At 44.4% G+C, this 14,196-nt stretch overlaps 1 protein-coding gene across 1 annotated transcript; it reads right to left on the bottom strand.

Moving 5' to 3' along the window:
- Positions 1-6,773: 6,773 nt before the first annotated feature.
- On the bottom strand, positions 6,774-13,234 carry LOC107192788 (transcription factor HES-4-B-like). Its single transcript, XM_015582125.1, has 3 exons — positions 13,024-13,234; positions 11,978-12,073; positions 6,774-7,961 (listed from the first exon to the last, which is right to left on the bottom strand). Exons 1-3 carry the CDS (start codon positions 13,114-13,116, stop codon positions 6,774-6,776), a joined length of 1,377 nt encoding a protein of 458 aa, XP_015437611.1. The 5' UTR covers positions 13,117-13,234.
- Between the last annotated feature and the right edge of the window lie 962 nt (positions 13,235-14,196).

The following is a 14,196-nucleotide window of genomic DNA, read 5'->3' as shown; positions in this document are numbered from 1 at the left end:
CACTCCGCGTTTTTTTCAATTATAATTCTTTTTCGTATCCAATCAATCATTAGTATTTCCATTGTCCTTCGGTATTTTCATTTGGCGTCGCGCTTCGAGCGAGATGGAACGACGCTTTCGCTCTCGCGGAAAAAGGGGCGACGGGGAGAGAGGTGGTTAGAGGCGGAAAAGGGGGGTTCTATTCCAAGCTAGCCCGTTCTCCGCGGCCCCTTTCATCCCTCAACCTCGGAGCTGGCGCGCGTACGTTCCCGGTATAACGATGGCGTCGCCGGCGACGATTCGTTAATGCGATTGAATATTAATTCTCACTTTGTCGACGCCTCTCCACTTTCCTCGATATTTTTTTTTTTCGTTTGCGCGTACATGTGTGCGTCTGTATGTGCATGTGTGTTTTTTTTCCTCTTCACTTCCTTTCGCTAGAGCCCGGTGATCCCGTTCCTCCCTGTTCCCCCCGTCGTCGGTCTATCCGCGCCGCCCGAACTCGTTCGCCGTTGGACGAACACCGCGGATGACGTATACCCGTCACCGCTGACACATCTCATTGACGGGTGAAATAATAGATGGCTTGCTTCCTCGGTCCGTACATGCACGGCGTTAACGATGTATGCAATCCTTTTTTGTCTTTCGGACAACGTTAATACCGCGTTAAAGACCGGCCAGCAAGGGGTGGGAGAGGGAAATGTTTGATCCACGGATACTACGAAAAGGGATGAAGCTGAATGGACTCGGAGCGGATTCCGCATCGATACTTTCGGAACTTTTGCAAATGACCGTACGTGGGGACTCTGTGGGATCATTTGCTAGAAAATATAAGCTGCTTCGAAAAATGTATACCTTGATTAAATTTTGTTCTTTAAAGAATAATGTAGGTTAACCCTTTCACTACAGACATCACTCGGGGCTAGGTACTTTTGTAATAAAACATAATAAACTACATAAATCTTCAAAACCTAAATTCTATCACAGACATATCTAAGGGGGCAACTATAGTCCACTATATTCCCACAGCGCCACTTCCACGTGGTTCATATTAAATACACTTATGTGAGGAAGCATGACTTGAAGAAAAGTAAGGAGAACAAATGACAGTCCCCTGGTCACAGACCGCGGAAGGCCCGTGGCCTTAAGTATGTCAAACGTAAGGTTCATAGGCTAGCAAGAGACGACCAGAAAGTAACGACGCGAAAAGTGTAACCGACTGTTTCAAATGCGGTCCCGCATTATCAGCGCTCCCTTTAGCACCTGAAAATTGCCTGCCGCTTTTTCCACGCGCGACGCACTTAATAAAACATGCTCGGCCCACCCGCGTCCACGTACCTCTCTCATCTTCCAACCCCATCTCAGTCACACCCACGTGTACAAACACACGATCATGGAAGCACACAGACACATCCAAGGTACCTTTACACAAATCCACGCCTACACCCAGCGTTCTGTTTTCCTTTTCCTCCCTCCTCGTTTTTCCCTTGGTCACGCTTCAACATTTCGTTTCTCTTTCCCTCTGTTCCAGAGCGGTCGGGAGGTTTACTTTCTTCCTCATCCTTCGCCGTTTCCCTTCCACCGACGTCCACCACAGCGCCACCTCTTGCTCCAACCCCCCACCGGTGCAGAAGTTTCCAACTGCTCCAACGACAACCAAATAAATGTCTCTCCTACTCCTTGCTCCGACACTTCTCTCTCCGCTACACTCGGCTAATTCGGCACGCGTACACGGTAAAACTTCGTAACCGGGTCTCCCCATCCTGATGGGGAATGTTTGGAGATTGAACAATTGGTACGGATTTTATTTCCGCTCCTCTATCCGCGACAAACGTCACCCGCCTGTGGACAACCCTTTGCGCTGGTGACACTTAGTGGAACTTGCGTGTACACGTCGTTCATCCCCCGTATGAATAATTGGAAGTGAATGGAAATTGAAACGAAGATTTGAGTTAACGACAGGAGTACACTTAAAACTAGCAACCGCGTATTTCTCCACAAGCTTCATCGTGTTCTCCAATTTCACCCTTTCCACATCTTCCTATCGAATAACGAGAATATCAACTACTTGGATACTTTCCATTAGGATATTTTTTTCTGGAAAATCCAGTAACACAATTACTCTCCCCAAAACGCCAGATCGAAAACCAGCTCCGGACCGATTTCGAAAGGGAATTCTGGTCTGCACGAGGGCATCAACCGGGTGAAAATCATCGGTGCAAGTTGTTTCCGTTACACAGTGGTCAACCGAGGGCAAGTGTCTCGTGGACGGCGGATATAGCAATCGCGGAGTATTTTTCGCGTTGTTGTATTCGGAGGGTGACCGGTTCCCGATCACGCACGCGACAGAGAGACATTTGTGTATGTATGTCTGTGTATGCCAGAGACGAAGAGAAGAGGGTGGTTAGGGGAGAGCAGGAGCGGTTTCTGGCGCGCGTATGTGCGGCCGCCAGACCATTTGCCTCTGCGGTCTCTTGATTCCTAGCGACTAAATTTTCATCTGTACTCATTCAAGTTTTAATGTGTTTTTGCGGCATCAGTCATTCAAACTTAATCAACAACCAGTTACGCGCTGGTCCGCTCACTCGCTCGCCAGCTAGCTCGCTCGCTCCGAGCGTTTTCGCCAAACCGTCCCCACGGCTATATCACGTATCCGTTCCCATTCGTCCCCTGGCGAGCGAACGTGTGTGGGCGCGACGGAATATTGGTCGGCCGGGCTTGCTCTGTGACGAGAGCGTATTAATTATAACTCTGGTCAGAGGAACGTCAAGAGATGCTTTTGCAGATACCTACGATAAATTGTCGGTTTACCAGCAAATCTCATTTCCAAACCCCGCCATTTTTCCGCTCGTTTGTCCACGCCCCATCGTCAGAGAACAACCAGGCTACGCCTGGCGCACGCTACGGCCACGACACCCTATCCACCCCCCTGCGTTATGTTTCCCCCATTTTCCTTTTACCGCGACTGTTCCTCTATTGTCGCAAAGAAAATTACTATACTTCTCTGAATGTAGATAGTAATTAGCATCATAATAGTTTTCACAGACAGACTAGATTCATCAAATCGATCGAAAATATTCACTCCTTTTGTCATTTATCTTCTAGAAGTTTTGCAAAAACATTCCCCAATTTCTTCATCACAAAATTCTTCCAAAAACTTCATTACTCGCTTATTCGGAAACATGGACGTAGCCAGGTTATCAGTCGGGGGTGCAAAAATATTAACACATCGACTGCCACAGTGAAAAAAGCTGTACGTAGTCAGACAAACTTTATTTTGTTTTTAAAGTCATAAATCGTTGGAAATGTATGCGTTTTGTTAATACAGGATGTTGCTCTTGTTTCAAATTATATTGCAATATTAAATGTTACGCAAAAGTTTTGTAGCTCTGGGAAGGAAGGGGTGGGCAAAATCCAATTTTTTTCTTCTAGGGTGGAGTAAAAGCCACTTTTTTCCGTCTATGGGGAGCAACTGGCTACGCCCATATTCCGAAACGTGGAATTAATAAAAAATTCGTCACTTTTCTAATCCGTAAGTTAAAACTAGATTTTCCTCCGTGTTTCCACAAGAACGCCATTCATCTTCCGCGAACTGCGTCGACAATCAACTTCTCAGGCTACCTCGAACAATTTCCCCCCGAAGAAAATCCTCCATGGTATTGCCTTAATTGGACGAATTCATCTGGAAACACGATTCCACGAAGTCACCGATCGATCGGAAGGCACGCTAAGCTCCTTCCCTCGTGGAACACCAACGAAGACGCAATCCAAATCAGGCCGAAGCGACCGTCGAGGAACGATCCATCTCCAGATTCGTATCTTCCGCGATTGTCATAAAACAATTGACCGTGTCTAGATTATCACGATCGGTAGTGTCGTAAATACTTCAAGATGGATCGGGAATCGCAAATCCAGTTTACCCCCCTCCCAATGATCGAGAACGGAATTGGAATGGGCGATCCATCAACGGTGGATCCAGCAAAAGGCCAGAGCGGGAGCGCGAACGGAAAAGGCATCGTTGCGCCCCGGAGCCAGAGAGATGATCGTTTCCGTAATAAAAATCGTCAACCAGATCGTAGCTCACGTACCTACCGATACGGGGGCCTGGCGAACCACTCCCTGTCGACCAATCAGGGCCCTCTCTCCGCGTCCCCGTTTAATGTATTCAAATGTAAGCGGTAGCAGTGTTTATGTCTTGACATTGCAAATTGTGCCGGCTAGGCCGTAACTTATAGTAATTGCTGCGCGCCGGAGTAATTATTTATACACGTGATATAGCGTATAGAGAGGAGGGCCCCCGCGACTCGTGGTTATTCAGCCCTGGTGTGCATCCTCTGTGCTCCCGATGCTATAATTGTAAGCGTGAATATCGAAAAGTGGCTCGCGGGGTAAAGCGATATTAATATCGGCCGGCACGCGGACGAAACGGCGACTTCGATGCCTCGCGCTAGACACAAGACGGAATCCTGTGGCGCGAGGAAAAACTATTCAGTTGTAGAACCGTTCGGACAGGACGAAGGTAGCTACTATCACCTGGGGAAAGGTAAATCGCTGTCGATTCAATGATAATTGATACGTTTGTATGGGATTTGTCTCGAAGTAAGGAGAAATTATTCGTGTTTCGTGTATAATATGTTAGAATCATTGAAACCTTCAAATTTTTAATGTAGACTCTTAATGTAAAAACCATAAGACATGCAAAAATCGTGGTCTGAAAAAAGTATACCTAATATTGCCCACTTAAGAAATAGTGATTCATTCATGTATACATGAAGAACAAGCATAACATATATTTATATATAATTTAGAATTTGTTGAGAACTTAGTATACCTACAGGTCAGGAATAATAGCTTATAATTAGCATATAATTCCGACACTAGAGATTACGGAAATACATTAAACAAGTCAGAAATTAGATGCTATGCTTCGTACAAATGGGCTCATACTCTAAATATATACACGATAAACCATAAAACCGGAATACTTTAGTAATCCCGTGTAAATAAAAAAAACAACATTATCGACAGAATTTATTTTCATGCATTTTTTGATGGTCAGAAATGAAAAAATACTGCTCCATTAAAAAAAAATCCATGTTATCGTAACTTTTTTAATGGAAAAGTGTATTGCAGCTGTTTTTATTATCGCCACTCGTTACCAGCTAAAAGGAAAGATATTTCTGCACAAATTATTGTACGTATTTGAGAAACTCTCAACGAGGGTTCAGTAATATTCTACTGTTACATTTTGTCCCCCACTTCTTGTCCTGACTACTGTTAATTTATTCAACCCCGATTAAGTAAAATATTAACAAAAGAGAAGTAAATTACCACTCAGATACTAATTAAAATACTTTTATAGTATCCAAAAGTTCCATTCAAATGTGATTGTAGAATACAATCCACAATTTCTCAAGTAACTTTAGGACCATCCGTGTTCCCGATACAATAGTGCCGCCATCTCGCATGACACGAACGAACTAGCCACTGGTATAAAAAATACCTGAATTTTTTTTCAAACATGGCCACTTTTTCCAAGCAAAAACGTGGGATAAAAATAAAAATATTCGATAATCTCAGCGAACTATACTTACGAGCCGCATAGATCACAAGCATTCGTCCGTTGCGTCTATGCTCCGAGCCTCCGGGGTTGGTTGCCCACCTTCGTCCTGCTGCCATAAATCAACGTCCAAATTAAGAATTTCGGCAAGTCGAGGCGAGGAAGTCTGTTCCTCGAATAACGCTAAGGGCATCGGGCGAAATTTCACCGGTGTCTGTCGATAAATCAGTTTAAGCATTCAGCCGATGAGAAAGAGGGTGGTTTTGCGGTGTAACAGGTGGTTGAAATTCTCATTCGCCGCCGCCTTTTTACTCCTTTATCGGCAAAAAGGGAAAGAATAAGTTCCAGTTTATGAATCGGAGCGCGTTTAACGCTTCTTAAAAGGATAAAGCCCAGCCCCCGACGGCTTTTCCCGCCCGGGGAAATTGCCAGGGGTCCTTTACGAGACCATGGGACACATCGATAGACACTGCGACATTTCCTTTTTCTCGTTCTTTTACGATACGCTCGTAGACGGTTTCCTTTTTCCTTTCTTTCCACCGTCTCTCGTTCGTTCCAGTGAATTGAACATGAATTGAAGTGAGTCATCGAATTCGTTCCACTTTTATTTTCAACACTTTAACATTATCACAAACTGGCTTAACTCTACGGACGACGCGATCGACGCCCTGATCGACTGACAAAACATCACGCGTAAAAATTCCTAGCCTAAGGTACTAATTAAATAAGGTGTGGGGAGGAGGATGATTATTTACAAGATTATTCACAGAGGAAACTTATCGTACGAAGGATCGTTAAAGCTTGAAAAGTCTTCAGATACTAGGATACAGAGTTGTGCGTTCGCATTCTCCAGGTTCATCGTTTAACAGCTAAATACTTCTTAATCCTATTTCAATTAATTTACTAAACTTACGTACAAAATGCCTATTACGTTAATAAATATAACAATTCTTACGGCCAATTATCAATATACTCGAACTTAAACAGGTTTAAAATCGTCGTTTACGAAAATGTGAACAATTTCGTCTTCCCTAAGGCACTATGTTAACTCGACCCAAAGAGGACGACCGGATGATCGATCGATCGTACACGATCCGATCACCGTCTTAGGATACTTTCTCTCACGGTCGATTCTACTGACTTTACCATACTTATTTTTGTACTGAGCAATCCACAAGCCAAATTTCCTCGGCACATCTCCAACTTAAACAAAACATCTTGGAGAGTCCCTGAATCACCAGGGTCTCCACATATCTCCATTCGCGCCCGAAGGGCCAGCCACCGCTGCAAATTTCATAGGATTAGGATTAGAATTTCTATTAGTCGAGCACGTTGCTCTTCCCGACAAATCCTCGACGGGAATCCCGTGATCTTCCACGGATTTTAGGCCGGCATTAGAAGAATCCTTGGGAACCGTTGAGCTGATCGATTCTTGGTACCTAGGTCTTTTGTCGGAGATTACCAAAAGACCATCCGAATGGTGCCTCTTCATGGTCTCCCTTCTGGACACCGCCGGATTGGATCGATTGTAGGTCTTATCGGTAATCACAGACAGAGGTTGTCTCAAATTCTGCGCGATCCCATTGCTATTCAACGACTCGGACGAGTCAGCGACTTCCTTTCTAAGCATATAGTTAGCATCCGCTTTGGGCTCCATAAAAACAGGCACAGGTGACTTGCTGTCGCTTGTCGAGCTGATTTGCGGCTTCTGTGTCTCTGGCGATGAGGTGAAACTCTTCGACGAAGCTGGACTTTGTTCCGGTATCTTGAAACGACGCTCCTGATTGGGCGAATGGGCCTGTGGGTAGTGTTCCGACTGATGGCTTTCGTCGCCAAAACTGGACGTGGACGTGGACGGGCTCAAAAGCGGACTCTGTGGCCTGTTGACGGCGGTGAAAGCGGATGATTGGCCGATTTTGGAAGCTGCTTCCGGGACTGGCGGAAAGAATGGAAAGTTCGCCGATATGGCAGCCGACTGGGGTACCAAAAGAGCCAGCTCGCCAGTAGGAAGTCTGCTCGGTATCAGCTGAACGCCGTTCGGTATCTGTATCCTGGCGCTTCCGTTATTATTCTCGTCGCCATTCTGGAAATCGCTCTGGAAACCGACCTTCACCTCCGGATAGAGGCGTTCCGGCATGTAGGGCACGTAGTGACTGTAGAAGGGCGCCATTTGCTGGAGATTACTGACGCAATTGTTCAGATGTGATACCAGTCGTTGCTTCACAACAGGATCGACGTTCTCGAGGTGGCTGACGTACCGCGATACTTCGGTGGCACATTCAGAAAATCCGGTACGGAATTTCGTTAACACCGCCGGATCGGTGGCGACCGCAGTGCTCAATTGCTGACGCTGCACCGTTTGTAAATGCTTCACCGTCATCTCGAGGATATCGGCCTTCTCGAGCTTCGAATGCCTGGTTGGCTGTGACAGAAAAAAAAGCATTGTGTAATACATCATCGTAAGTGAAAATGTTTATTCATCGAAATTATATTGCTAAAGAATTTTAGAATGATACAAATATTTTGTCGACGTATGAGATGATATATTCTAGGGGAAAAAAATAATCCTAGTGCGCGGTCGGTAATATCAAGCACTGTCAGGCCGACAGTTGAGCACTGCGAATCTCTACTTTATCGGCCAACAGTAAAGAGAAATGGTCCCTGAAGAGGGAAATGTCGGTTTCACCATGTTCAGGGACCAGTAATCATGTTGTATCCTCGGGGCACGGTTAAGAAGCGGACGCGTGGCGTGGGTACCGATCGCTGTGACGCCTCGGAAACGCCCACGTAATTGCTTCGATACGACCTGTTACCTTAATAACAGAGTGGCAACTTCAGTAGCTAGTACAAGCAATTTCGTGGGCTGCCCGAGGCTACCGGCGTTGCGTTTTACTGAAACTTTTTTTCTAATTTCTATATGCAAATGGCTACTTGAATAAAAACGCAAGAAACGGTTAAAAAGGGTAATTCGAATTAAAGGCACGTTGATTAAAGTGTCGGTACACGTTCAATTCTGCTGGTGGGGGACGCTAAGAGGCCAGAAAAAAAGCAATTCCCATCGTGGGAATCCGTTAGTTCGTCGAGAGGCATGCCGAAACATTTTTTCGGACCAGAAACGCCTAGCCCTTTCAGTATTCTTCGGATTCCCACTAGCCTTTTAGGGATCAATAACTCAATACCGATGCAGTTCTACAACTTCGAAATCCTATTGTACTCCTTCTACGCTACGGTTCTCATCCCTGGATCAGGCTGTGCTCGCATTTTTATGGTAAACTAGCGGTCACCTTCGAAATAAGCGTGGGAGTCGAAGAAGAGATCGGTTACACACCCCATTGGGGCTCTTCTATTCCCTTATTCACCTCTGAACGTGTCCTCAAAAAAAGATATACTGACTCCAAAATTGCTGGTGGGTCTTCAGGAACGTTTACTCAACCATAAGTACTTTCGATTGTGAAAGCTGTGCAATTTGATTTAAAAATTGTTACCATTAATTTCTAAACCTTAATAGAGACATCAGAAAAATTTGACCACAAATATTTAAATTAAATTATTACTGTAATTCTCAAACCATAAACAAGAATTTCAGTAGAGTTTATTAAAAAATCGGAATTCTCAATTGCAAAAAAAATGAAGGAATGACGGAATTATTACGCCCATTTTAAAATCAGGGAACACCTGAGTAGACCACGGTGTGTTGTATCGAAAATAGGCGAATCGGCGCGGAAATCGATTTTCCCGCAGGCGAATTCGACACCCGTGAAGATTGGGAGGGCCGACACCTGCTCAAGGAGCAACGAAAAGGTAAAAGCGTCGTCTCGGAGCATCCCCCGAAATTTTTTTGCCGATCACCGTCGCCCTCGCAATGCCTCGGATCCTTAAAGATGATACGGTCAACAAAGGGAGTCTGCAACCCGAGATGAGATTCTTTTTTCTTCGTAATAATTATTTCGAGGTTCCCACGAACGCGGGGGGCGTTTCGTATGGTCGAACGGGACGGACACCGGAGCGAGCAGGTAGCGGAAGTCATCTGGACGAGGAGAGGGGAACGGTGAGAGCGGCTAGCTCTCGTTATATTCCTGTCTGAGAAATCAATCTCGATGGATCGCGTTACGCCGAGAGGAGTCCTCTATCCTTCGAGGCTGGGAGAAAATCTCGTGGATGCTGTTGAAAATTGGCTCAAAGAAAAATATATCCTTCACACCCCAAAGATCTGGGCGACTCCACCCTTAGAGTAGAAGAATTACGTCTTCTGACAAATCAGGTGTGAAATCATTCGAAAAAGGTCAAACAGAATCTGAGAGTACTGTAGCCGCCATCTTCATTCTTAACCTATTTGGACCAATGGATTCCTAATCTTTGAATTTAAAAAAAAACATCAAAACAGTCTGTACTCATGTATACTCTCCGCAGGTTTTGAAATATTTTATTAGAGTTACTGTTTAAAAATTCTCAACACATGGAACAAGATGCAACTAAATTTAATTATTCAATTCTCATGAACCTCGAAATGTCCGGCCTCCAAAATTAACGGAAGAGGCCATGTATCGAAAAGATTAACTTTATTCTATCCGAGTCAATTTCTGTTATTACAGTTCGCTCACGTCGCGATAACAGTGCAAATTGGTTAAAGTCACAATCGTCAGATAAGGAGCGCACGCGCAGTAACCGCGGCAGATTGTTTCGGAGCTCTCAGTATAAAGGTCAAGAGTCGATCTTTTAATTAAACCGATAGGAAAGAGCTCGTTGCGGATGTTGATTAGAACTGTTTGATCAGGGCCGTCTCGTCTTTCCTTTTCTTTCTTTTTTTTCTTTTGCCTGTGAGCGGCTGTCCACCGCTGCAACGTGATTTGTCTTCGACCGTGGAATTGGGACTAGTAGCAGGATGGTGGACCCGTGGTTTTGTTTTAGTGTTTTAGATGCCTTGCCGTGGGAACGGATGGCGGTAGCCCTCTGCCAACACGTAACCTCCGCCCGGAGTCTCCACAATGGCACTTCAGTCCCCGAGCCGAGTGCCAAACCAGTGTTGGGCACATTCCACTCGATCGCTTCTCCCGAGCGAATATTACATCTCCACACGAAAATTGACAATTAAACTGAATAGACTTACTATTCCGGACAATAATTATTTCTACGACTAGAAACTTTGGAAACTAGCTTTTGCCTAGTTCAATGAGCTGGAACGTATGAATGAAGAACTCCAGAAGTACCCTTTTGTAGATCCTTTTATCAAGAAGGATATCTTTTATTTCTTCAATCCCTTGTATTTTATGTACTTGGAAAACTTTGTTCCTTCTCCGAAGGTAAACTCCCTCTTAACGTCAATAAAAGTTTAATCAGTCGTTTCAGATTCTTACAAAGTAAAGGACTCTATTCCTATCAATCTTATTCAATACTTCTACTATTATACTTTTCAATATAATACAACGCAAATTAACTAACTAGGAAATATGAAGCAATTATGACACAACCAACCGAAGGCTCTACAATTATCCCTACTTTCACAACCGTACGATTATCACCTAAACTCGTCGTAATGGAAACCGACCAACAAGCATCGTCCAAAGTGGCAGAAACCGTAAACAATAATGCGATAAACCAGCTTCTCATCTTGACGAATCAGCTCATATCCCCCATCCTCCACGGTGCTCCGATTACGTTTAAATCTCACAACCATCCATCTCCACCATTTCTTATGTTCGATCCCCAACCCTGAAACGATCTCGATCGATCGAATGTCAACAAGAGAAAGAGAAGCTCCGCATATTTCCCCGTTACCTACGCGAGTAGAACCAAAGACGAGATATAAGAATAGACCTAACATGCAATGTAATTTTTTGTCCTATATCAATATTACATTCCTTGCTAGTTAAACCGAAGCAATAATGTATGTATGCATTGCTATATGCAGTCATGTGTGTGTGCTGTGCGTTATCACAGTATCGAACGTAGTTCCTAAAATCGGTAACTTTTATAGAGAAGTGCACTCGACCCAGCGTGATTTTCGTTGGACACCAAGTCCCATAGGATGTTTGGCCTATTCTTATATCTCGTCTGTGGTAGAACTCGACTCCACGTCAACAGATAAGTCACCGGTCACGTTTTCCGCGGCACGTTTCGGGGCGCCAGCGACAACGTGGATTCCGCTAGCGGGGCCAACCTCCGATATCGCGCGCAAACACGTGTGCAACTCGCGCGCTGCGGTCTCGTGCTATCGTCGTCCGTAGGGAGCTTTGCTGATGTCTGTCCTCGCGTCAAGAGAATTCCGGCCGGTCGTTTCACCGTGTCACGCGATTAAGAGATTAAACCGTGCCGCGTGAGACCGCCCTATCCGCGTACCGAGCATTCAGGCACCGATCGATCGGCCGCGAAATCACAGCCATCGACACTGGGGCCGATAACAGGGGGAGGCTTAAAAGGGGAAATCCTTTCGGTACTCACGTCTTTTTTCATCGCCTCCAGAATCAGACTCTTCAACTCGTCCAGGCACTGATTTATCCGGGCACGACGACGCTTCTCCATTATCGGTTTATTGCTCTGCAATTTGGAAATTGGAGATTCAGGGGGAGGCTTCCGATCGTTTGGGGGATCTCGAGGTATTAATTGTGTGCTGTTACTGGAACTGGTCACTGGTGTTTTGAGAAACGTGGTGGTAAAAAACGTTGCACGTGAGTTCGTTCACGTGGATGACACAGATATACAGTGGCGTTATTATAAAACTACTTAAAATTTGCAATCCTTGTGTAGTGTGGTTAACACTAGAACTATTTCTAGTATTTAAGTAAATACTAATTAAAAATAATTTAAAGTATTTCTCAACACGATTTTAGACGTGGTATATTTGGTTCGTTTCTAGTTTAATCATTATACGTAAGAATTGAACATTTTAGGGTGGTTTTATAGTTATGCCACGTAGTGTATAAATCTATAACCTTCGTTGAATGTGTCATGGAGTTTCGAACAAAATTAAAATACTGATTAGCATTTAGTGGAGCTTTTATTTCGACATGTTTTGCAAAGACACATTTACAAGTAAACATAGATAAAGTACAGCAGAATTTATTGAATAATTTGCACTTTTCTCGTGATCACCAGCTCTAATAACAATACGATTACGTGAGAAATACTGGAGACGTGTTTAGGGGTTGTTACCGTTTAGACGATATAGTGACCATCAAAGATGAACACGATTTTACTTGGATAACGGATTACATCCACCTGTCTGAACCTTTACATAGACAATAACGTTCACCATCTTTGTTGGTCACTTATGATCAGAAAGAATTTCTGGAGCAAAACACTTAACCCTCGATCAGAGTTACAAAATCATAAAAAAAACAGTGTGCCTAGTTTCTTCTTCACCTATTTACATTTTGTTCAGCAAGGAACAATTAGTCATGACGAACGAAGAACTGTCAATGGCAGTAGTCACCTCGATCACAAATTGCTCCAAAAAACATTTCCGTTGACTGAAAATTTATCATTACCCTTCTTAGCTCCGCCTTGCTCATCCCCGACTGCATGTGAGCCTCGGGCTCCTCCTCGCTGCCTGACATCTTGTAATTGTAATAATCCACCATTTATGCACCAAATAGATAACACTAGTATCAATTTTCCAGGCAACAAATCGGCAACACAGAAAAAATCCTTCGAATACCTTCCGTACTTTCGATCAAAGTCACAACACGTGAAACTGAACTACTTTTGTCCACAAAGGATCATTCCACGAGGATCCTTGTTATTTAATCACGGATGCTCGTCTATACTGCAACGAGTATATCGAAATGCTAGTGACACTGAGGGGGTTGGGGATGATCGCCGGTACCGACGACGTCCCGCTTGGGGTGTGGAGGGTAACTGTTTGACGTTTTCGATTTCGAAGACCGCATGCCGATGCACTCGCCGTGGCTGGAGTGGGGTGAAGCGTGTCCCGGAGTGGGGCACGACGGTACCCCTGTGGAGGGGTGGGGGGGACCTCTTGAGACCTGTTGATGTGTGGGAATTCACGCAGTCGTCCCCAGGACAAGGCGATATAGCCTCTCCTCGAAATTTGAGTCTCTTCTCTGGTACTCCTTTCGTCGCCTGGCACTTTCTTCTGTTTTTTCTCTTTATTACATATGTGAGTATAAAGATTGCTTTGTATGGAACGTGTAATAAAGAAATCGGGCAATTAGATCTCCGTTCGGTCGAATGAAATCGTACAGGGTGATCCAGAAAGATAGTTAAGTTTTCCATGGTAAGAGACACTCTGAATGTTATAGATTATCTGTGGTTTGTTTTATTCTTATGTGTGTAGAATTACTTTTTGATCAACCTGTATAAATTTCAGGAGGGAAAGTTCCATTACTTCTGGTACAAAAATGATTTTGTTATATTTATTCGTTGAAACTGGCTATAGTTAATACTTCATAACTGGTAGGGGGTTCTTCTTCCCGCGTGTTCTGTTGATTCGATCGATTCCGGTTTCCATCTGCCCGGCAACAGCTCATGTGTTTATATACATTGTTGGTCGCTCGTGGCATCGCAAGGACCCGTTTGAAATTCGGTTCTAGTGTGTACGTATACTACATATTCGAATCCCCTACACACCTTATGTTCAATACTCCATGTGTTACAGAACAATTAGCACATCGAAAGTCAGGGAATTTTCGTGCGTCTTC

This window comes from Dufourea novaeangliae, unplaced genomic scaffold (assembly GCF_001272555.1).
Source record: "Dufourea novaeangliae isolate 0120121106 unplaced genomic scaffold, ASM127255v1 scaffold412, whole genome shotgun sequence".
Classification (NCBI taxonomy): Eukaryota; Metazoa; Arthropoda; class Insecta; order Hymenoptera; family Halictidae; genus Dufourea; species Dufourea novaeangliae.
Note: the sequence above shows the minus strand (reverse complement) of the source record. Positions and strands in the feature narration are given on the sequence as shown.